Below are 26,374 nucleotides of genomic sequence, written 5' to 3' on the forward strand. Positions count from 1 at the left end.
CAAGACAGGCATTGCTACTGGCTCTTTTCAGAGATGAGGAAATTGAGCTACAGAAACATTCGTAACTTGCCTAAGGCTTTACAGATAAAAAGTGGTGGTGTTGGAATGCAGCTCCAAATACAATTACGCTCTGCCTAGTTAGAGAATTTACATAATTTATTCTTTTATCATCTTCCTTTACAATTGATTAAAAAATAAAAACTTCTCTCTTTCAAACCAAACAAGGCATCTATCAATGCCTGGACTCTAACGTCACTCATCGTCTTGTACTAGTTTTTATTATGGTTCCAAAAGAGATACTTTTTCTCTTGTTTGATTAAAGTGTATCATTACTCTTAACGTATATCTTGATTTTATGATGATTATTCTCATTTATTCTTTACTGTTTGAGCGAAACATTACCTGAGTTTGAAAAGATTCTTCATTGTACTTTCTAAACCAATACAGAAAAGAAAAATCCTTTCTATCACTCCATCCCAACACAAATACAGTGAAAATTCACCAAATGCAGTGTAGCTGACTTTTTGTTTACATAGTAATTGTATTCTACTCACTATTATTCATACAAAATTATAAACATAAGAAATTAAAAAAAAATAACTCTAGGAACCTTGGTAGTATAGTAGTTACACTTTGAGTTGCTAACTGCAAGGTCAGGAGTTCGAATACACAAGCTGCTCCAAGGGAGAAAGATGAGGCTTTCTACTTCCATGAAGAGTTAGTCTCTAAACAAAAAAAATTTATAAATTATCAAGGGTTCATGAGGGAGGGAGGGTGGCGAGGGACGGGAAAATGAGGAGCTGACACCAAGGGCTCAAGTAGAAAGAAAATGTTTTGAAAATGATGATGGCAACATATGTGCAAATGTGCTTGACACATGGATATATGTATGGATTGTGATAAAAGCTGTAAGAGCCCCCGATAAAATGATTTCCTTTTTTAAGTTACAGTCTCAGAAACCCACAGGGCATTCTACCATGTCCTACAGGATCACTTTGAGTCAGCTTCAACTCGAAGGCACTATGTTTGATTTTGGGCCTGAGTGTGAGATATTTCATAGTAGCTAAGGAAGAAGATTTTGGTACATTGAAATAAGTAACTTTTAAAATAAAATCCATGTAGCAAGTTGGACTGTTTTAGTGAATAAAATAATCTATTTCTTGAAAATAGCTTTCTTAAGATATAGTAAAATAATATTTGCTATAATTAATTCACTACTATTTAGCTGGTTCCAACTCATAGCAACCATATAGCAGAGAGTAGAACTGATTGTATGGGTTTCCCAGGCTATAAATGTACATATTTTAAGTTTAATTAATCATTTCGTTGGGGGCTCTTACAGCTCTTATCACAATCTCTACATCAATTGTATCAAGTACATTTGTAAATATATTGCCATCATTATTTCCAAAACATTTTCTTTCTACTTGAGCTCCTCTTTTTTCACCTCCCTCCCCAACCCCCCCATTCTCGTGAACCTTTGATAATTTATAAATTATTTTTATTTTCACATTTTACACCATCCACTGTCTCCCTTCACCCATGTTTCTGTTGCTCGTCCCCCCCTGGGGGGGGTGTACATTGATCATTTGGTTCCCCTTTTCTCACCCTTCACCCCCATTTTCCCTCTACCCTAGTGGTATTGCTATTCCTATTATTGGTGCTGAGGGGTTTATCTGTCCTGGATTCCCTGTGTTTCAAGCTCTTATCTGTACCAGTGTACATGCTGTGATCTAGCCAGATTTGTAAGATAGAATCGGGGTCATGATAGTTGGGGGTGGGGGAAGGGGGGACATTAAAGAATTAGAGGAATTTTGTGTGTTTCATTGGTGCTATACTGCACCTGGCTGATTTGTCCCTTCCTTGTGTCCCTTCTGTGAGGGGATGTCCAACTGTCTACAAATGAGCTTTGTGTCTCTATTCCAAACCCTGACATTCTCATTGAAATGGCTGTTTGTTTTGGGTCTCCTGATGCCTGATACCTGATCCCATCGACACCTTGTGATCACATGGGTTGGTGTGCTTCTTCTATGTGGGCTTTGTTGCTTCTGAGCTTGATGGCTGCTTGATTACCTTCAAGCCTTTAAGACCCCAGATGCTATACTTTTTGATAGCCGGGCACCATCAGCTTTCTTCTCCACATTTGCTTATGCACTCATTTGTCTTCAGTGATCCGTTCGACACCTTGTGATCACACAGGCTGATATGTTGTTCCATGTGGGCATTATTGCTTCTGAGCTAGATGGCTGCTTGTTTACCTTCAAGCTTTTAAGACCCCAGACACTATATCTTTTGATAGCTGGGCACCATCAGCTTTCTTTACCACATTTGCTTATTCACCCGCTTTGTCTTCAAGGCTACAAATTTTTATGGGAGCAGAAAACTTCATTTTTCTCCTGTGGAGAAACTGGTGGGTTTGAACTGCCAGCCTTGTGGTTGGCAACCAGTTCGGATATAACCCACTCCACCACCAAAGCCCCTTAATTTCTTACTAGAGAAAGAAAATAATATACTCATACTCATATAACCACTTCTAATTCAAAGCATATTGTAAGACTTATTTGACACATGTCCCAGTATATTACCCCAGTTTTACAAATAGATACAATTTTAATGTCTCCCCAAAGTACTCCTATTAAACTAAATTAAGAACGTAAGTTTAGTAGTCTGGGTTTTAGTGCTGATTTATATTGACATTTAGCATAGTGATTGGAGTGTAAAGTAGACAAAATAAAGATCAATTTCAAGGGCAATAATGTTTGTTTGTTTTGTTTTTACTAGAGCATTATAACCAATATATGATTATAAATAAATAGAAAAGATGAAATATTAAATAAATGCCTAAACTACAGTAACCAACTGGTCTGTCATGTTTAATTTCACTATACCTAGTAATTTGCTGAGAGAGATGCATAGAAAGAATTGTTTACTATTATTGTTGCTTCAACTTCTTTAAATTGTTCCTTTGAATCATCAGAGATCGTGTTCAATAATCTAAAGGAAAAAGTGACTTTGTATTTTCAAGGATTTGAAGAAGTCACTAAATCAACATAATCCCAGTATACTGGAGGTCTCCTCCCTGTTGTCTACATCTTCCAACTGGTTTCCAAATTGGTTCCTAGAGCTGGTTCTAACTATCGTGGACGCCTGTGAAAGGTGGGCGTGTTGCAGCAGAACAGCGCTTGGGCTTTGGCGTCATGTAGATCTGGCCTTGTGCTAATTCTCCTCTGATATTTTGTTTCCTCCTCTATAAAATGAAGGTAATGATATAGCATGCCTTGGACAATGTCAAGATGTAGTTCCTGAGACCTTCAGATCCCCAGTTTTAGCTTCATCCTCCATAAAGTAGGGCTAATGACCTATGCCTTCTGGGTTGTTGCATTCAATTAAATCATATGTTAAAAATCAACAACAAAGTCAGTGTAATGTGGATGCTTGGCTGCGTCAGCTAGGGTCACTCAGAGAGCTAAGCAATTCATTTTCTCTTACTCCCTTTTCAGGGATTAAGTCCAATTTAGAATGAGTTACAAACAGTTGAAACTTTGATCTAAATTAGAGACTAGTCAGTATATTTTAAGTTTAACATTTATTTCTGGGCAATTAGGGATCTCAGTTCGTGGCTTGAACTAGGATCCTCAAAACCAGGGCAAGAGAGTGGACAAAGCTCCCTTTCTGCTGGGGCAATGGGGTCCAAAACTAAAGAGAAGTCCAAGGGGGAGGGCGGGGGAGAAGCCTACTTTTTATGAGGTTGACAGAAAGCAAGGGCCTATTATCAAGCAAAGGTTGTGCGAAGGTGACCTGGAAAATTTGTATTAAGCCAAAATTTGGATTGGTACCAAGGCATGGAAGCACCTACAGAAAAATCTTGTACTAAGGAACAGCGTTCCCCATACCGATTATCTCAGGAATTGGGAACATCCACTAAGCCAAGGCGTATTCCTAGCTTGGTGACTTGTGCACAGAGAGCATCCAATCACTTTTAGCCCCTTTCTTCATTTGCCTTAATTCTTGACAGTATTTCTGAGTTAAACAAATATTATAACAATTAAATCACTTGGTGTTTCGGAGAGTTTAAACCACTTAATCTAGTCTGGCACACAGTAAGTGCTCTGTATAAGTGAGTGAATAATTTAGCATAACTCAACATTTCTCTCATTTGTTTTATGGCGAACCACAGACAAATATTTACTAAGTGCCTATTTGGTGTCCTGTCTTGATGACAGAACTATGTAGCATATAAAGTGGAAAAAAAAGCAAGGCTCTAATTCTCAAGGAGTTGGTCTAGTTAAGGAGGTAAGGCATAAATGAAAACTTAATACAGTACAATAAAAAATGTTGCACCCACTAGTTGTTTAATTACATAACAAGTAGGAGAAACCATGAGCAGAGGAATGAAGAAAAGAGAAAGCACGGCAATGGAATTTTTAAAACTCAGAGACAGATTGTAGCAGGGTAGCTGGTAGAACCAGAAAGAGTTGTTCATGTGTGTAGGATGATGATGATGGCACTCTGGTTACACCAAGGCTTTCCTTATCTTTAATTGAAATTTGCCCAATACTGTCTGATCAAGAGGCAATTTACAAAGAGATTCACCCCCAGGCTAATTTACACTAGAGTACATTTTTGTGTTTAACTTCTCTATGTCATTGTCTGTTTTACTTAGCCTTTTATTGACATCATTGACTCACACTTTGAAATAAAGCTTCCTGTCTAGGCTAAAAGAGGAAAAGAACTCTAAGATATGAACACACATAATAATTGCCACGAGCCAGGGGACTTGGTTAGACTGGGCATTAACTAATGGAGTCTCAGTTTGGAATGAAGAGCAATACGGAGATGTGGATCCATTTATACAGAATGGATAAAAAGACAAGGGGGTGGGGGCAGGATGGGAGTTCCTATGTATTCCTTCCTTAAGTCAGTCTGCCTTCACTTGCATAGAAAGTTTTTTAAATTAAAGAAACACAAAGCAGATAGATTCATATGAGAAGGGGGATGTGAACTTAAAAGAATATAAAATATGAATTTCTTTTCCATTTTCCATGATTCAATAATACCCAAGTTTTTTCCTTGTACTCCTCCCTTCATGGCAAAAAAAAAAAATGTTGTTTCTGTTCAACATTTGCTAATTTCCTACGGTAATATAACCTCTCAAAAATACATATTAGCCCCTGTATTTTCATCAACCAATTTTATTTCTAATTGAGTCTTCTATGTGAAAACAGTGCTAGACTCAGTCAAATGGCGTTTGTGTTTTCTTCTTGCTTCTAGCAAATAAATCCACAAAGCCAAATAACTTTAACAACACTTTGCCCACCAATACATATGCATATAATTAATAATTTTTTGGAGGGGTTCCTGAGTTTTAAACTGACCAACAGAAGGACTCTTCATGAGCGAAAAGTGGGGCTATTGAGAAAAGAGATTGAATCCCAGCCCGCTGGGCAGTTGACAAGATTGGGTAGCTTTGGGAAGGCTAAACATTTCTGAGTCTTTGTTTCCTCTCTATAATCTGTAGACATCAAAATCCCACTGCCATCTAGCAGATTCCACTCACAGGGACTCTCTAGGACAGAGCAGACTGCTCCATAGGATTTCTGAGGCTGTAAATTGTTATGGAAGGACATAGCCTCATCTTCTTGCTGCAGAGCAGCTGCTGGGTTCAAACTGTCCAGCTTCGGGTTAGCAGTCCAACGCTTACAACACCACTGGGGCTCCTTGTAGCTTACAACACTTCTCAGTAAATGAGAAAGAAATTAAGACTACGCCCAGTTTATAGTACTCTTAGAAGAAATATTCATATTATTTCCCGTTTCCTTTACCTCACCATCGTCAGTGCTCCCAGGATTACTTGGGTTATGTGTAAGAGAGCTAAACTTTGCTTTTAGCTTTCTGAGATGTTAGTGATTTCTTAAAATAGAATCTGAGTGGAGGCACCCAGAGCCTGGCATGCTGGCATTTGAGATATTCAGTGCCAAGGCTATGAAGAGAAAATATTCAAACTGTTATTTTATACCTCTAACTCGCAAAAAAATGTATTGACCCATGTCGATGTGCTGAGAAATAGCACACAAGCACTTGAATTTAGTTTCAAAGGAACAAAACTCTTTGATGGTGGCTGCACAGTAACAATAATAATAATAATAATAAAATAGGTCGCGGGAGCCTTTGACCTGCTTCCAGAGGCCCTTTCAGTGTTTATATGAAGGCTCAGACTTCATATGAATTCATTTTCCTGCTAAAACACGGCAGACAGAACACACTCAGCATGCTTGGAAGGACTTGCTTTTGCTTTTATATTTTCTCTTCTATTTATTTGTTTGTTTTCTAGTCATACAAATATTTCCAGGGCAGGTTTCAGTCAGAAAAAAATGTTGACTTTAAGTCCTAAAATACATGCCTTTGGGATACTTAATAAGAGAGATGACATGTTTTATATTCATTTTAACAAACCCCTCTCCCCCCAAAAAAGCATCAGACCTGAACATATACATGATTGCAGTCCAACACAAACAGAAGCTGAGAGTCAGCCTTAGGTTAATCCTGGCTCTGCCACCTGCTCATTGGACGTCCTGGGGCAAATTTGTAACCCATTTTTAAGCTCCGGATTCTCATCTGTAACAAGAAAATTATAGTAAGGCCTCCTTCAGATTATTGAGAGAATGCCCAAAATGAAGCACAATGTACATACAGAGCATAGCATTAGGCTTAGCACTTATCTAATAAATGGCAACTTATTATTACCCAGATAAGATGTTTCTCTATGTGACTATAATAGTTAGGTTAATGTGATGAGAAGTGGGAAGCCACTCTATACCCTCTTGAGTCCATACAGGGTACCAGCTGTTTGGGGTTTATTCACTAACACAATGTTACTCACAGGATGCTCTTTGAAAACATTCCGGGTACAGATCTCTTGCTTGGAAATCGGACCTGTAGTACATATCAAAAGCAGAAGTAAAGGAAGCCTTGTTGTGTTTGAATGTAAACGACACGGTGAAGCTTTAATCCACTTGCCCTAGAATTAGGGGAGCAAGTATTAAGTGTTGTCATAATTGGTTGCTTTTCCAGATTTATTTTAATTAAGGTATGAATGTCTTGGGGAAACCCTCACCCTACAATAATAACGTCGTTATTATTATTATAATTTTCATCTAGTCTAAGCGGAGCGCCAGATGACTATTTCCTTAGTCATCTTTGTCATTTGCCACCCCCACCGTCCCTGCAGGCTAAGAACATCTTGCAGACGGAGTTATTAAAGTTGACCTGAAAGAGCAATCTGTTCTAAACGACTGTCCCTGGATCTGCAACAGAACCCTGTAAATACCCCTCATTACACTGACGGGGCAGGATCGCATTTCCTTCATGTCACATTTGTGGCAGACACAGTTAGGCAGTGAGACTTGGGCTTTGAATGATCCTGGTTGGCCGATATAGAGATGGTGCTTCTCCTGAGACAGGTAACTGGGCATTGACTCTTCAGGGTGCTTTTAAACAGGTGTTCTGTATATACTTTAAAAGAAAAGTCTTTTTTTTTTTTTTTAACTATGTAGGTTTTGAACCTGTAGATAGTTTTAACGATGCTTTTAGGTGTCCAAGCAAGCATTTTAAAGACCATTTAGAAGTTCTTTTAATTCTATAAGATTTAGTTGTATATCCTAAATATATTCTACTATGGGGTTTTGTAAGACCTTATTGGACTATGGGATGATCAAGAACCTATCTTTAGGGAAAGAATTTTTCTTCTTAGAAAAGTTAGAAAATACGTATCTGTGTTTTTATTAAAATTAGACAGACTTTGTGTGTATGTACGTGTTTTTCTCTTATCCTGGAAGAGAGTACCTCAATATAAATATACCAAGTTTAAATAAAACATATTAAAGTTTTTTATTTTGTAAGCAATTTCTTTTAAGGAATTAAAAATCTATCAATATGGAAAAAATTAACAAATACCAAAATTTACCTAAATCTGCTCACTGAGAAATTCTCACATACTTGTCCTCCAAGGGAAGACTTCCTCTGTCATAGATCTTCCAGATTCCTTGGCATCCCGGTGGATCATCCCAATGTGAGTATAAATTGTTTCTGTAGCTGAGTGACTGAATTAAGAAAACAGCTGAAGACAAGCACAGGATCATGTTCAAACCACAATAAGCCCATGTGTTGGATAGGCCACTCAACTTCCTGGGGAGCCTTAAGATGTGCACCCTTGTGTTTGTATGTCACTTAGGAAGTTTACTCTGAACGGCGGTGGGCATTCAAATACGTTTGAAAGACCATTCTTTGTGAAAACTAACTGGTAAAAGCTGGACTCACTGTAGGCTTGCGGTTGAATGTTGACATAGTTATTACAGATGAGAAGCAAACAGGCTAAGGATTGAGTTCATTTGGGACCAGAAACTAATATTGAAAGCTAAAAGTTACATTTTAGATACGAGTCTAGTATATTACAAGTCGGGTTTCACAGTTGCTGAATATTGTTAATTTCAGAGATTTATTTCCCTCTTTTTTCCCCAAAGAACTAAGAAATTTTTATATCTATATGTGTTGAAAATGATACAGTAAAAATGAAAAGAGAAAGATTACAGCCATTCAGAATTTCTTTGGAGTCCTTCTGCTGTCGCCTTTCTTTGCTATTTAAAATCTATTATAGTTCTACGTAACAAACTCCAACTCGATTCTGACTCATAGTGACCCCATAGGACGGGGCAGAACTGCCCGTGTAGGTTTCCCGGGGCTGTTAACTCTTTACAGGAGTAGAAAGCCTCGTCTATTGCCTGAATCGTTCTACACTGTCGTTGTTACTGTTAGGTGCTCTTGAGTCAATTCCAACCCTGACAACCTTATGCACAACTAGACGAAAAACTGCCCTGTCCTGTGCCATCCTCGCCATTGCACCCATGTTTGAACCCATTGTTGCAGCCATGGTGTCTGGCTCCTTGAAGACCTTCCTCTCCCTCATTGCCCCTTACCCAGCATGATGGCCTTCTCCAAGGACTGGTCTCTCCTGACAACATCCTCCAATCACAATGCCTCTTTGCTGATAAGGAGCACTTTGACTGTACTTCTTCCAACACAGATCTGTTTGTCCTTTTAGCAGTCCATGGTACTTTCAGTACTCTTCTCCAGCACCACGTTCAAATGCAAGTTTTACATAGTGATTCCTAGTTCCATTACCCAGCCAATTCACATGAGTATTCTCTACCTGGGTGACAGGCAGGATGTCAGGTTTATCAATGGTACAGGAAGGGAAATGCGTTCACGTACCGTGGATGGAAGCATTGTCCTTTAGAAGATCAGTTTGTAGTACAGTGAACCCTCGCCACTTCGCGCTTCCACTTACGCGGCTTCACTCTATCTTCACTCTATCGCGGTTTTTGTGTAACACCGCATGCTCTGTCATTACTGCCACTGATTGGCTCATACTGTACACGCTTGATGCCATAAATAATATAATAAATAATAAATGATAATTGTAACGTCCAAAATGTTTTACTGTATTTTCCCTTTTTCGTTTAATAAATTGGGTAATACGAGTGTAATGGTGACTAAAGGGTGTTTTTTCATGTCCTCTATGCTCTAACTACGAAAATATTTGATTTACAAATAAGGAATCCTACTTCGCGGAATTTCATTTATCACGGTAGGGTCTAGAACCGATTAACCGCGATAAACGAGGGTTCACTGTATACCTATTAGCTACCTGAGACAGAGGAGCACTTTTCCCACGTCCCCTTCCACGACTTAGCAGCGCTTGTATGTCTTACGATATAAGTGGGTTATTGAGGAAAGATCCTCTCTTTTAATAAAAAGAAATGGTTGGGGCATCCACATAAGTGAAGATGCAAAAGGAAAATTAAGCAGCCTGATGTATCAGCACAGAATTCGATGAGAGCCAGTGAAATTCATTGAAGATCTGGATTACTGTGGTATTGAAAATAACCTGTCTGATAGTTTCTTCTGTACATTTTTCCTTTCTCAATAATAGCTCTTTTGATCTGGAGTATTTAAGTGTTCCTCAACTCTATTTTGTACTTTACTATGTAAACACAAAACCCAGCCACAAAAGGTGTAGTGAGACCGCTGATGCGATCATAGTAAACAAAGGAATTTTGTATCTATTCTTTGTACTATATAGTCTCAAGGTGACTGAAACGGGTAAAGAAAATCTCGGTGAAGCTCATCAGTTCAGGAATTCTGTTTTAAACACTGCTTTTTACCCAGAGCCTACCATCGTGGTGGTGGTCAGTGCCGACTCACAGCGACATTGCATGATGTCCTTCGCCAGGGACCAGTCTCTCTGACAGCATGTCCAAAGTACATGCGGCGAAGTCAGACCACGCTTTCCTCTGAGGCAGCGGTTCTCAACCTGTCGCAACCCCTTTGGGGATCAAATGGCCTTTTCACAGGGTTCGCTCAAGACCATCGAAAATATGTGTTTTCCGATGGTCTTGGGAACCGAGGCCCCGCTCCTCTAGCCGTCTCCAGGCGGTCCGCCCACATGCAGACAGGCCGATCTGGTGAGAAAGAAGCTCTCTCAGCCTTCGCACTGATGTTGGCTTTTTATGAATACTGTCTCAAAATGTAGCAATGTAGCTTACTCTTGTTATATTAAGACTGTTCCCCATGCTACACCATGCTTCAAGACAAAATTTCATTTATTGGTAATTAGAAATAAATATTTCACAATATATAATTACATATTGTCTTGTGATCAATCACTGTTTTAATTATGTTCAATTTGTAACAATGAAAATACATCCTGCATATCGGATATTTACATGACAATTCATAACAGTAGCAAAATGACAGTTATGAAGTAGCAACGAAAATAATGTTATGGTTGGGGTCACCACAACATGAGGAACTGTATGAAAGGGTCGTGGCATGGGGACGGTTCTGGTCATACTTCCTCCAAAACAGGTTTGCTGGTTCTTTTGGCAGTCCGTGGTACTTTCAACCCTCTTCTCCAGCACCATAATTCAAATGCGTTGGTTCTTCAGTTTTCCAACTTTTACACACATATGTGTCCAACTTTCAGTGTCCAGCTTTCACATGCATATAACGCAATTGAAAATACCATGGCTGGGGGCAGGGGAGCCTTAGTCCTCAAGTTAATACCCTTGCTTTTCAACTCTGTTAAGATGTCTTGTGAAGTACATTTACCCAAACGCAATATATTGCTTGATCCCGTTACTGCTGTTTCCATAGGCATTTAATAAATATTTGTTGAAGGAATAAATTAATTAATGAGAAGAAATCATACAAGTGACTGAGTGACTTAATTAAATTAAATCAGTACATTTCATGCAATCAGAATATTTGAATGATCCTTTAGAAAAATATTCAGTGGCATTTAAGTCTAAATTTTCAAAGCCTAGCTTTCTATCAAGATTGGTGTTACAGTCTCACTTACTTTATATTAACAATGAAGTTAACTTTCCCCCCCAAATTCTTATTTTTGAAAATATCTGCAGTTATTATCTAAGAATCTGTACTTTACAAAGTAGTTATGTGAGCAGATGTTGGTTAGATTACGGACACTTTCTTGCTGACTGCTAATGCTTGTGAATGAAGGTATCTGGCAGACTTTTTCAAAGTCACATACACAAATGTGTCCCTAGCTACGAATACATGAATAGGAATTGATATGCAATATGATATATACTCATTGACACTTTTAAACACTATCTGATTTTTTCCCTCTGAACATGTTTGTTCAAACTATCCCTGTTCTATTTCAGGCTGGTGTTGTTTTGTTTATTTTGCTTTTGTTTTTATTACCTCTTAATTATTTCCAAGTTCCAAAAAGCAACTTTAAATGTTAACTATCCTCTCTGTCTTTGGGTTCAAACCCACAAGCCGCTCTGCATGAGACAGAGGAGGCTGGCTGGCTGTTCTCCGTCAAGGTGTGCTTCACATCTCAAAAACCTTACATAGGTTCACTCTGAATTGGAATCTACGTGATGAAAGTGGGTGGGACAATGTTAAAAAACAAAACAAAAAGCCCAAACTTTCAGAGAGGCCTCAGCTTCAGGTCAACTTGTTACAACCTAACCTCCTAAAAGACATCAGTGATCAAAAAAGAGTAAAATGCCTATTAATTACAATTAAAGCTTTAGTTTTTTTTATCACAATCAAGATTTTTGACACATTTTATAAATGTCATTTTTCTTTGACAGACACAATATGGCGTGATGGATTTAATAGTAATACCAAACATAAGTCAATACACAGCTTGCGCCTCGGCCAACAAGTGATATTGAATAGGTGGAAAAAATTCATTTACCACCCCCCCCCCCCATAGGTACTGCCTGCCGTGGAATCCCTTTGCTCAGTTTTCTCCTGTCCAATCAGGTGGAATGTTGCACAGGCACATGGTTTATGCAGCTCAAAATAACTTGGGACCTGCGAGCTGACAAGTGCTCTGGCTTTGGTGGTGACAGGTTGTCCAGCTTCTTACAGCCATCTTCACTGAAACGAAGGTTAACGCCTCACTCTCTATGGACGCCCGCTCTCTGCTTCCAGGGGCCTGAAGAATTTTCTTTTTCTCCTGTGCGTCCACCTAAACTTTCTCCTTGGATAATTATCATCGCAGTGGAGTGCCTGGGGTGGACATCCTCATCTGGGTCAACTAAAAACAGAAAGGTAATATCCAGATTTAAATTCACAAGTGTGTTTTGATAACAGGGCACTGACAATGGGATAATGGCTATTTCAGAGCCCTGATTACTATTGCTTAGAGCTAAACCCAGGGTAACTTTTAATTATGTATAACGATGCCCACAATGATGTGAGAAAGAAAGCTTTCACTTGGTGAAAACATTGGATGATACTCACAGACACGACACCGTACTTGGGTCCTAAAGAAAAATAACCCAGCGAGGAAGTTATGACATGTTATGTGTATCAGTGACATTTTCCACATGGTCACTTATTAAAATAATGATGTTTATTTGGAGAATAGATGAGGGATGGCTATGTCCCTTTTAAACGAAATCAAATCTAAAATAAACTGATTCCATAGTTCAAGACTTCATTTAACATTTTTTCTCATGTAAAAGGATATGCTTGCTATATTTAGTGCGGGGAGATCTGCTCCCTGGATTAATGTACACAACAGCTGCAGAAAGTCTTGCTCAAAGGACATCACTGTTTCTTTCTCCTTTCTCTCTTTCTCTCTCGCTCCCTTTTCAGCTCCCTCAGAAAGACACTTGACAGTCAGTGGCAAGTGTTTGGCCCAGTGTGTGCACTATTGGCAATATATAATTAGATGCACATCTTGATTCATATTTTAAAAGCCATATAAGCAAAGAAAAGGAGAACAGATTATTCTGTTTCCATTCCCCAAAAGCAAATACTGCAGTAACAATGTTAAGGAATGTTGTTATCTTAACAATTGATTTTTTTATTCACATATGTTAAAGCTTGAAAGAAATTCTGTTTGAAAAAAACAAAACAGTGGTTTGATTTTCTTTTTCAAAGTATTCAATTTAATGAATTTTACCTTAATAATAATAAAATGAATCCTATAAGCTCTAAATTAAATTTTTCATAACGTTGTGCTCGCCCTTCAATTATTACACTTTAGTTCAGATAAAGTTCTTTTCTAGGAAATTAAAAAGGTCTATAATTACAAATAGGTAATTTTTAATACAGAAATGAAGATATGCTGTCACGTACATGATTTGAAAAGAACAAAATTACCTCAGAAAATCTGAAATCTATGGACATTAAGAGAAACAAAATTATAGGCTTACAGAATCTTATAATAATGGACTATGAAACAAACACTTGGACATTATCCAAATTCTGCCAGGCTGTCACTATCCCACTTATCGAGTATGGTGCAAGCCGTGATAATGGCTAATACACAATACTGTGTGACAACTCCAGTCTTCCCTATGTCTATAATTTAGAATACAAACTGTTACACGCCTCTGTTAAAATGTGCCTATAAAAGCCTATCCATATTCAATGGAACAGGACTTGAAACCCTAATTAATTCATATACACAAGAATTGGATGCATTATTTTACAGTCTGGTTTTGGAATTCGTAAAGATGGTCTTTGCTTTGCCTTTGAAGAAATTGTTTCATTTAGAAGGGGCTTGAATGAATTGAGGTCAGTATATAAAAAGATGATTACAAATTGTTTTACTAGTTCATTCCTATATGCGATAGGAATAACAAACTCAGCTCACTAACCTACAAATATGCGACAAACGGTAATGATAACCTCCATATAATTATTTGCTTCAATCACACGAGGTTTGACAAAGACATATCTGGTCTCATGGTGTTATTTCCTGTAACTCGATAGAAAAACAGTAGGTGTTTCATAATGGTTATTCCCTCTCCCCTTAGATGAAGATGAATCAAGTACCATAGAAATATTTTCTTAAATTCCTGTGGTGTTCACGGTTGATATAGTACTTTTAAAAGCAGAACATGGCACATTTTCTTAGAAAGAACAATTCAAGTACAGACAGCATGGTGCTTTCAGAAATTTAAGTTGGTATGTTCAGCAGACATAAATTGGAGGGCCCCAAAAATTGTTGTAATATTTCCCTGAAGTCACTAAGGCACTCTTAGAGTTCATGAACAAATAGAGTCACCTTGATAAACCCTGGGCAGACTTAGGTACATAGTCCATTCACTCCAAACCTTGGGAGGGACCCAACAGAACCTTCTGACTAAGGGTTTGAATTAGACCTAGATCTTGAGATGTAAAGCCTATTTGGGACACTTACTCCTTTCTCATTTTAGCAACAAGTCAGTTTATTAGAAAAGTTATTTGCATTCCCTACCCTAGTTCCTAATCATTTGGAAAAAGAAAAGAAAAGACCCAAACATTAAGAGGCTGAAGAAAGTTGAAAATGAAAATGGAAAATACTAATTCAATTAAAACAATAGTGAGATAATGCTTATCCATCTTGGGCCAATCACCTAAAAATCTTTTCATTCCTTTAATCCCTAACCTTTAAAGAACATCTCTAAACAGATTTCCACAAACTCCCTCCACTTCTTTATTCCAGCATTCTAGTTTATTTTACACAGATTTGTATTAATTTTTCTGTGCCGCCTTCCCTCTTTAAAATAGAGAGTTCTTGAGAGAATGGACCCAATAGTAGTATTTTCATATCATTAGTGCTGCATGACCATATGTTCCAGTAATGTAATATATGCTAATTTTTGAAAGGACTAATGCCATTTACACCAAAAATACATAGCAATAAAACTGAGATGAGAATGATCGTTATAAATCATGAAAAGATGCCGTACCAGTAAAGGATTACCTTAAAGTGTCCCCCATCAAAGGTCAGTTTTAAAAATGTGACCTGTATCCAACTTTGGGGAACTGTTTTCTTATGTACTGCAATTTGGTTCTAGGACAAGAAAGAATTCATTAAAAAAATAAAATAAAACAGCCTGGTGTTGATATTTCACTTGATGACATACTGGAATATAAGAGGCAAAGCAAGTAGGTAGATTTGGGCACTAAGTAGAGAGAGCCAATTTTTTTCCTGTTATTCTTGTGGAGTAGTGGGTGAAGTGCTGGTTGCTGTCCACAAGGCTGGCAGGGCTGATTGACAGCTTTGGAAACACTATGAAACAGTTTCACTCTATCCTAGTGGGTCACTATGAGCCATATTTGACTTGATGGCAGTGGGTTTCATGTTTGACTTTAGAGAACATTCGAGGCAAAATAAATGAGCAGAAAGAGATGACTATAAATCTGTAAAGCCTATCCACTGCCCTGGGATTGACTCCAATCCATTATGACCCCCGGAAGACACAGCGGGGCTGCTCTGCTCTGTTTCTGAAACCACAAATCTTTGCAAGGGCAGGTCACCTCATCTTTCCTCCTCAGAATGCCTGATGGATTTGAACTGCTAACCTTGCGGCTAGAAACCCAACACTTAACCCGCTGTGCCACCTGGGCTCCTTTTAAATTGCTCTAGTCCTCTACAATTTAAAATGTTTTCACCAATAAACCTGTGGGCTTGCTTATCCCCAGATTCTACCGAGTGACTTTCATGGGTCTGGATTTTTCTATTCTGGTTCTCTTTTCAAATAACATTACATGTTAGGTGGTTGGTTTTTTAAAAAATCACTTTATTGGGGGCTCGTACAACTCACCACAGTCCATCCATCCATCCATTGTGTCAAGCACATTTGCACATTTGTTGTCATCATCATTCTCAAAACATTTGCTTTCTACTTGAGCCCTTGGTATCAGCTCCTCATTTTTCCACTCCCTCTCCCAACCTCCCTCCCTCATGAACCCTCGGTAATTTATAAATTATTATTACTATTTTTTCATGTCTTACACTGACCAATGTCTCCCTTCATCTACTTTTCTGTTGTCCATCCCCCTGGGAGGGGATTATAGGTCGATCATTGTGATCGGTTTTCTCTTTCTCCCCCCATCTTCCCCTTCCCCTCCTGGTATGGCTGCTCTCAATATTAGTCCTGAGGGGTACATGTTAGGTTTTTAATGTATGTGTTGACCTAGAAAGTACATTTATTTTCTCATTTGAATCTTTAGTGACATGCCATACCTAGAACACTTCATTCAGTATTTATATTTTCATTCAAGTTACTTCAATTCAGGTTTTCTTCAGCCTTTTCCCACTCTCCATAACTCTATTTAAAATACTTGTTTTTAATTTAAAAATGAATTTTGCATCAAATATTCCTGACCACAAACTTCTTTCAGAGGCTAGAGAAGAATCATGCTGAGTTAACGGTAGTTGAAAAATATACACAAAAGTTACCAACATCCTTTTTTTAATTTGATCAACCGGATGCTTACATTGTCAGCAAATTCTTGGGTCCGACTCTCCTTTCAGAAGTCCTTTGGAAAAAATAGAGATACTTAGGAAAATAAAGAAAATAGAAAGATAGGAAGATAGTGATGATTAAGAAATTCACCCGAATCCCCAAAACTATTGTCTAGACTCCCTAGAGATACTCTTTAAACCTCGAACAAAAAGTATTCCATGAATTCTTCTTAATACCAATCAATACTTTAGTAACTCGTAATGAATATCTGTCCTGAGCATTATGTGCTTTTAAGATTTAACTATATGGAATAAAATCAAGACCAACAATACAAAAGATTATGCAGAAACCTTAATGGGCAGTGAGTTTATGTTGCCGGGGGAGGAACAACTCAGAAAAAGAGATGGGAAAGATCGTGTAACTTGAACAACGTAATCCATGTCACTAAATTGATCATGTAGAAGCTATGGAATTGATGTATGCTTTGCTGTGTCAAAAATAATTTTTAAGAGAAATTTATGCTAAACGCCAATACATTTTCCGTGTGGCCAAACTAGTTTACATAATTTACTAAAGTCTTGATGATTGGCTGATACCAACCACAGTGTTTCGTTTCCACCATAGGAAATTTCATTAATACGATGATTGCTTTCTGGAGCAATTTCTCATTCTCACCTTGAAAGTGGCATAAATCTAAATTTCAGTTTTGTAAAAATCAGAAATGTCAACAAGCCAGAAGTCACCCTGAATACCCCAGATGAAGCATCTTCCCAAGAGAAGCCTTGACTTCCCTCTGAATCCTGCTCCTGCTCAATCCCAGACAATGACTCCACCACCCACCCCGTTGCTCAGGCCCCAAGGAGAATCACCCTGGAATATGCTCTTTCTCTTCCCTATGACTTGACATCCATTGACAGATCTCACTGGTACTCTGCCTTCAAAAGAGACTTCCAATCTGGCCATTCCTCTGCACTTCCTACTGCTACCACCCACTGGCTCATGCAAGCTTTGCCTCTTGCAAACAGTGTCAGATTATTCAACCAGCAAGTTAAGCACAGGCTTACAGGGGTTGGTTGCTTTACTAATCTGTAATGAACAATTTCATATTTTTTCACCATATCAAAGATTCTGCTTCTAGGGATAACTGGCATCTGTCTCTCTTCCAAGTCTTCAGTCTCTTTCTACAGAATCAAGACCTCCTGTCAAATGTATAGTCCCTGACCAAAGCAGACTGTCCAGTAAGCAAAGTAGACCTGCGTTTACTTGTGTTTCCTTACTAATTTGTAGCCAACGGTTTCACGTGTTTTTCATTCCATCATGTTGTTCACTACAGATCAGTAAGGAAGCACAAGTAAATCCAGGATTACTTTGCTTATTGCGTAATCCAGTCCCAGCCCTGCTTGTCTACCATGTTGAATCACCGCCTGAGTTTCTCACTTCCACACTTGCCTTCTTTCAGATCGACTCTGCAGAGTAGCCAGATTAGTCTGTAAAAAGGGCATCATCTGTTCTCCAAACCCAACTGGTTTCCCACCCACACTGTCAGTACGGTCTGCCAGACCTTGCCTGTTCAGACTGCCTTTGTTGACCTCAGTTCCTGCCAATCCTCTTTCTCCCTTCCCTCAAATACTCACCTGCCTGGAGACCGTGACACCTCTTCCTCTGCTGTGAACATTCTTCCCCAAGATGACCATGCAGCTCACGTCACTTCAGCTAGAAGGCTTGCTTGATTTTCCTAGCTGAAATATCATAATTTCCACTTTCAAGGCCTGCCCAGGCCCACAGGCTCTAGTCCTTTGTCTTTCTTTATTTTTCTTCTTAGTATTTATATCGTTCCTGAAGAATGTCCGCTCTGCAGGACTTGGCCTTTTGTTTACCCCTGAATCCTCAGTGCCTGGAGCCAAACCTGATGCAAAGTCACTGCTCATTCCCAGCGAGCGTAGAGGAGGGCAGGGTAGAACCTGTGACCACTATGCCACCAGGGCTCTTCTGGCCTAGGATGGTGTAGGCCATATAGTGGCTACTCAGTAAGTACTCATTGATTGAAAACAAAACTATTCATAATAGCACTTGGGCTTTCTTATGCACATTTTCCATTCATGGTTTGTAGACACACTAAATTACTTACATAAGATATCAAAAGTAAATGTTTAGAAAATAATGGAGTGAGGATTCAAATCCAGATTTTTAGTTATTATCCAAAGTCCTTTGATACTTCAAGTATGAAGTTCACCACAGATATCATGGTCTCCATTTTATAGGTAAGAGGTGGAAGTAGAACTAATGAAGTAACTTGACCCAAGGGTAAATTTTGAAAGGAAGCTGAACTAATCCCAGTCATTTACCAATCACAAACACATTTTTATTTGAAAGTCACCTTAAAGTTATGAATTCCTTTACCAATTCATGTTTTTTCTCTGTGTCTGTTAGTTTTCTTTGTACGTTGATTGTCTATTTGGTAGGAAATTCTAACAAACAAAATAATTCAACAACTATTTATTGATCACATATTATTTATTTGACGTTTGTACAGATATAATGGTGCACAAAACAAAGTGAGGGATGCAAAAAAGAAAATAGGCAAATTTCATTTACTGTTGCAAGTGCTATGTTTACGAGTCAGGACAGTAAGTTTGAAGAGCACTTTGGATAAGCTCTCAAGCCTGGGGAAGAGAGCAAACCTCAGAGTGGATGATGTCTCAATTAAGAGTGGATTTGGGTAGGCCGTAAAGAGGAATGGACATCACAGAGAGCAGGCGAAGAAATCAGAGTACATACAAAAATCTAAAAGCAGAGAAATTTTATGTATTTCAAGACTAAAACAGACAAGCAAACAAAAAACACTGTCATCCAACTCATAGCACCCTATGTAGGGTTTCTGAGGCTGTTAATATTACAGGAGCAAACGAATTAACTTTTCTTCTGAAGATCAATGGGGTTGAACCACTGGCCTGTAGGTAGCAGCTCAATGCTTAACTCACAACACCACTAGAGCTCCTTTCGATAGGCTATAGATACATTGCATTAACTACCAATCTAGAGTTCAAAGTTTGCCCTTGGATCAGGTCACTTCACTAATTGCACTTCCAGTTCTCATCTGTAAAATGGAGACCATGATGTGCAGTCAGAGTTGTATTATAACAACTATAATTTACTCAATGCCAAGCACATTTGATTGATTTAGTCATCACTTTGATCTATGAGATGACTCCTATTATTGCCCCCACTTTACAGATGAGTAAATGAGGTATAATAGCAAACCCACTGCTATGAGTTGATTCTGACTCATAGTGACCCTATATAATGTTTCCAAGGCTGTAAATCTGTTTGGAGCAGACAGCCCCATCTTTCTGCCTCAGAACTTCTGGTGGGTTTAAACAAGTGACCACTTGTTTAGTTCACAGGACCACCAGAGAAGTTAAATAACTTTCTCTACTTTACGTAAGGTAGCTGGTTTACAAATGAGAAAGCCTGTCAGTCAGTATATTGGCTACATTCTCAAGTAGCATCTTTACCTTATTTCATATCTCTTTAATGTTTCTTCTGCATTGTTGATACACAAATGAGACAATCTTCAATTGTGTTATCAATCACATTTTTATATATTATCTTGTATATTGTTCATGGGTGTATAAAATTTGAAATAATCATACAGAATTCTATTAACGAGTGTATCATATATTACGGTAAATAGCTGATGTCTTCACAAGAGGAGATGAGTCAACCAGGGCATAGTATAGCACTGATGAAACACACAATATTCCTCTGGTTCCTTGAGGCTTCCTCACCCCCCACTCTCATGACCCCACTCTTGCCTTTCACTGTGGCTAGACTGGAGTATGTACACAGGTACAGATAAGAGCTCATGCACACAGAATCCAGGTCAGATAAGCCCTCAGGAACAGAAGTGGGAGTAGTGATATAAGGAGGGTAGGGGGAGAGGAGGGGAGGAAGGGGAACCAACTGAAATGATCGACACATACACCCCACCCCACCCCACTCCCAGGGGGACGAACAACAGAAACCGTGGAGACAACGGTCGGTGTCAGATATGAAAATAAAAATAATTTATAGTTTATCAAGGGGTCACAAAAGTGGGAGGGGGCGGGGGCGTAAAAGAGGAGTTGATAACATGAGCTCAAATAGAAAGTAAATGTTTAGAAAATAATGATGGCAGCATATGTACTAAAGTGCTTGATACAATTGATGTAAGGGCTGCAAAAGCCCCCAGTAAAAATGATCTTAAAATAAATTTTCTTATTACCAGGCATAGTTCCAATTCTGATCTATACAATGATAAAGCTCTTTGGGGGTACATGTTTGCACCCATCTCTTTTTCAGGCATAATAGACTTCACTCACGTCAGCGGCCCAGTAGTCACAGTCTCAGAATGTTGCAGGTTCGCAAGGGGAAAAAATCTTGTTGCAGTTGATCCTTTCAGCGATCTCTAATTGCCTTCTCAAGGTGACTGCCTACTTTGCCAACATAGAGGTTTTTTTAGATAGTACTCTAGACGTTTGCAAATTAGGGCAGTTCCTAAGAAGTTTCATAGTGAGGCTCTTCTTATACAAGGGAATGGAGAGAAATGAACTGAAATAGAAACCTGAGTTTGAGTTTTAAAGGCAGAATAGACTTCAGGAACTCCTTCCCTCTCTGTCTCCCCGGCACAAGGCCGTGCACACAGGAGCCACGAATGGCACCTACAGTACTCTTCATCTCCATCGCTGTCTCTGATTAATTGATGGTGATTGACGGAGCTGAGTGTTAAGAAAGCCAAGGTCATTGTGAAGAGTACTATAACCAGCTAGCTATAGCTTTTAAGACGATGAGAGAAGAGTGTCAGCCTAGGAACTATATCTAAGTTTGCCATCCCTCTTAAAAATGTTTGGAGAGGAAAAAAAATGTTTGGATAATAATGGCTATATATATATGTAATTTTAGTTTGCATTATCAAATTGTCTAGTCCAGGGGACCTTTGAGCCAAAGTTATTGTACTGTTTTCTTAATATTTTTAAAAGCATATTGTTTAATATCTCATGTATTGATATAATCAGAATTTAGGAAAGGGTATACAGTGAAACATTTCCTGTGTTACACCTCTGTTTGCCTGTAGCTCATACTCCTGCTTCCTCCCAGCCAATGCTAACAAGAGATTTCTTAAAAATCGAAACTAACTCAGATCTTGGAAGAAATTAAATCAATTATGCCTTGCTTGGAGAGGCTGAATAATCACTTTTCAAGATCAGATTGATCATGTAAACAACATTAAGTTTACATAGATTGCCTCAAATCAAATAATGAAACATTTATTTTCATGAGTTACGTCAAATCTATATTTTTAGTAAACTAGATGAGATTATATTCTCAAGATCTCATAAGTTCTTTTTAAAAAGAAAACATTTCAGTGAGACATAATCCACATATTATATCAAGGAGAGTTGTACAAAAATTACTATAATCAATTTCAGAGCATTTTCTTCTTTCTTGTACTCTGTTATTAGCTCCCCGTTTCCCCTCTAACTTTCCCTGCCATCCTCCCAAGAAACCATTAGTTCAGCTACTGTCTCTAGATTCACCCATCCTGGATTTCATATACCAAAAACGCACAAAAACAATAAAACAAAAAAGCTAACAACAATAACAAAATAAAATAGAGAAAAACCTCAATTGAAAAGAAAGCAGATAATACTAGAACAACTTTAAAATGGGTTAAAGGGATATCAAATGATAACTTGTTACATTTTAATCTAGATATGTCTGCTATAATCCACTTTCTGTTGCACTCTGCATGAAAGCAAGGCTATTCACATCCCTGGTCTATATTCAGAGGGGATTCCCTGGACTTGTAATCCACTTGTATTTCTCTTTCCTTTTTTTTTTTTAAAGTTTATACAACAGGGTTCATACATAGCTTAAGCTTCCGGTGAATCCCCTCTGACCCCATTGGAGGGATTCGTGTAGCCTTGCGATCAAACGGAGAGTATTGTAGAGATAATTATAGTAGATATAGTTACGTTAAAATGTAACATCTTATTTGGTTCCCTTTTTGTCCCATTTAAACATTGTATCAACATCTCATAATTTCTATCATTCTATTATATCCAAGGCAAAGGGAGGAGATGGAGAACAAATCTCTATGAAAGCACTTCATAAGTAAAAGTCCTTTGCAGGTATGATCAAAATTACATATTAACATTATAGTTAAGGTTTTCATAGTTACACCATAAGGAGCCCAGGTGCGTAATGGTTACACCTGGAGCTGCTAACTGTAAGGCTGCGAATGCGTCAAGAGTGACAGTTTGAAACCGCCAGTGACAGCTCTACCCTGTCCTATGACAGGATATGACAGGGTATGTCCTATGACAGCTCTACCCTGTGAGTTGGAATTGACTCATTTAATTTGCATTTAAAATATTTAATAGAGTGGCAATCAACCATGTTTTCTTTTTCATTTCAGGGCGCACTCATTCCATTATGTTAAAACTTTAGAATACTCTATGAATCTTTAATGTCAAATTTCTAAAAGTACTATAATTAAGCAATTCGTTATTGTGAGTTTTAAGTTCTGAAGAATCCATCATGCTGTAATAAACATAGACTTGCCATTCCCTAGAAATGATGCAATTTTTTGTGATTATTATTATTTTGTGACAGCATGCAAGACGACAGCATAGAAGCTTCTACTTCCATATCTCAGCTTCTAAGAGAGAGCTATTTAGCTGAAACCAGGCACCGGGGAAACAATGAGAGGAGCCGAGCAGAACCTTCCTCCAGCCCTTTCCATTTTGGCAATACTGCTGGAGATGCTGAAGGAGGAGGAGGCCAAGACGACCTTCCAGATCTTTCTGCCTTTCTGAGCCAAGAAGAATTAGATGAAAGTGTCAATCTGGCAAGATTGGCCATCAATCATGACCCTTCAGAGAAAGCAGATGAATCTCAAGGTCGGAAACGTCTTTCTTCTGATCAGATGAAACACTTACCTAAATCAAATTTTGACCCTAACTTCTGCCAGGATATCTCTCAAAGTCAAACCACCTCTAAAGAGAGCCCCCAGGAAGCAAAAAGGCCACAGTATAGTTCTGAAACTCAGTCCAAAAAAGTTTTCTTAAACAAGGCTGCTGATTTCATTGAAGAGCTCTCCTCACTTTTCAAAGCTCACAGTTCCAAAAGGATTAGACCCCGAGCCTGCAAAAACCACAAGGGCAAATTGGATTCTCAAAACAAAGCCATGCAGGAAAACAGCTCCAGTTTCTCAGATCTGTCTGAAAGAAGAGAAAGGTCTGTCCCCATCCCCATCCCTGCAGATACCAGGGATAATGAAGTGAATCATGCCCTTGAACAAGAGGCCAAGAGACTGGAAGCTGCCAATGAGGCAACTGGTGGAGACATTACCCCAGGGTCTTCACCTTCATCTTTGTACTATGAAGAACCTCTGGGGCAACCTCCTCGGTTCACTCAAAAGTTACGGAGCAGAGAAGTTCCAGAAGGCACCAGAGTACAGTTGGATTGCATAGTGGTAGGAATTCCACCACCTCAAGTAAGGTAAAAATGTCCCGTTCTTAATGTTTGATCATAACTCTCAATCTACCATGATCCTTCCAAGTGTTATTTTTTGAGTATGTGCTTTCAAAATGGCATGCTCTCTTTAAGGAGATTAGTTGTTATATACTGATAGTCAAGAAATAATGGAAAAAAATTTTTTTTCTAATTGTTGCTAGTTGGCATCAAATCTATTCTAATTCATGAGTACCCTATATGTTACGGGGATCCACAGTGTTATCAAGGCCACTATCTTTTAGAAGTAGATCTCTAAGGCACCACTGGATGGGTTTGTCACCAGCCTTTCAGTTAGTAGTGCAATGCCTCACTATTTGTGCCACCCCAGAACGGAACATTAAAAAATAAAATTTAAAAACCCACTGAAATTCATTTTAGTAACAAATTTTCTTTGATAATATATTAAAATATCATTTCATTTGGTAATGAACATAAAATTATTAATAAGATAGTTTGCATTCTTTTTGCTGTAGTAACTAAGTCTTCAAAATCCAGCATGAATTCTAGTCTTACAATATTTGGGTGCTAAAATTTTCTTGGAAATAATCTGTATTTGGATTTTAAGACATTTGTAGTGGGAAGAGGACATTATGCTGAGGAAAATAAGTCAATCACAAAAAGACAACTATTACATGGTCTCACTATTATAAAAAGTCAAGAATAAGGTGTACACACAGAAAGAAAAGCTATCGGATGGTTGCCAGGGATGGAAAGGACAGGAAGGGGGATCACTTTTTCGCTAGTAGACACTGCTCCATTTGATAATGGGAAAGGCGGTCCCAAAGATGCGTGAAATTAGCACAACTTGACCAAGGTAAATAAAGACACGAAGAAGTACCGAAGAAAAAGGTACAATTTGGGTAAATGCTCTAATTTATACAATTTTACAACAACAGTAAAAGCAGCCATAAAATATATGTGTGATTACGGGAAAATGGGATAAAATATAGTGGAATTCTTCCACAAATTTCTGAAGACCCAGACAGGAAAGTATGTGAAAGTAAACGCGCCTGCCTGGCTAGCTTTATCTCTGTGCGTGTACTCACAGCCTGCACTGAGTCTCTTCTGGCTCCTGGTCACCCCTTGGACTGGGTAGGAGGACCTCTGGGTTTCTGTTTCCATTCTTCCTGCTTTTCTAATCATCTGAACTTTGGCTAAATGTTGCTCACTTGATGTTAAATGGCTGATTATTCTAATGCGGAGGTGAGTTTAGTTGCAAACATGAGTGGCAGGATTATAGTCTTCAGTGGGCAGGGCGTGGGGATCCTTCAAGTCTCTTATCTCACCAATAAGCCTGCTATCTGTTATGATTCGGCGTTCTGTTCCACATTTCTCTCCCACTCTATCCAGGACCTTCTAGTGTGATCCTTTTCAGAGGAGTTAGGAGGGGTAACCAGGCACGCTCTAGTTGGATTATGCAGACTGCTGAGTGCATGTTCTACTAGTCCATGCGACAAAGTGTCTCTGTGTGCCTTCAATTGTCACCATTCTTTCCTCTGGATGGGGAGAGACCAACAGTTGCGCCTTAGTTGACTGCTCAGGAATTTTTAAGACCCTACTCACTAGTCATCAGATTAGGATATAGAACATTGATGAATAAGGTCCATTTAAAGACTCAGTTTACCTCTGTTCCATTTACTATAAATTTTGATGTCAATTTAATGAACACCAGTCTTCCCATCCATGTTGTTAGAGTAGAACTGTGCTCCAAAGGGTTTTCAATAGCAGATTTTTCAGAACTAAGCCTTTCTTCTGAGGTGGATTCAAACCTCCAACCTTTTTATTAGCTGTGAACACGTTAACCATTTGCATCAATGGTGGCTTGTGGGTAGACGATTAAACCCAAAACCAAGGTCATCGCTGTTCAGTCAATTCTAATTCATAGGGACCCTATAGGACAGAGTAGAACTGGCCCAATGGGTTTCCAAGACTGTAAATCTTTACTGAAGTAGAACACCTCATCTATCTCCCACGGAGCAGCAGGAGGTATCCATTATCTCTCTGTTTCTATTGCATTTTTCCATGAACTT

The 26,374-nt window shown here is 38.6% G+C and overlaps 1 protein-coding gene across 2 annotated transcripts in view; it reads left to right on the top strand.

The window, feature by feature from the left end:
* Positions 1-12,528: 12,528 nt before the first annotated feature.
* MYPN (myopalladin) overlaps positions 12,529-26,374 on the top strand; it is a 127,070-nt gene continuing 113,224 nt past the window's right edge. For both annotated transcript variants that reach the window (XM_045291667.1, XM_045291668.1), the window contains exons 1-2: positions 12,529-12,648; positions 23,442-24,329. In XM_045291667.1, coding sequence (XP_045147602.1) covers positions 23,443-24,329 — 887 coding nt within the window. In that variant the 5' untranslated portion in view covers positions 12,529-12,648; position 23,442. The remainder of the gene's footprint in view (positions 12,649-23,441; positions 24,330-26,374) is intronic.

This window comes from Echinops telfairi, unplaced genomic scaffold (genome assembly GCF_000313985.2).
Source record: "Echinops telfairi isolate 266 unplaced genomic scaffold, ASM31398v2 ScPeMD7_70;HRSCAF=299, whole genome shotgun sequence".
Taxonomy (NCBI): domain Eukaryota; kingdom Metazoa; phylum Chordata; class Mammalia; order Afrosoricida; family Tenrecidae; genus Echinops; species Echinops telfairi.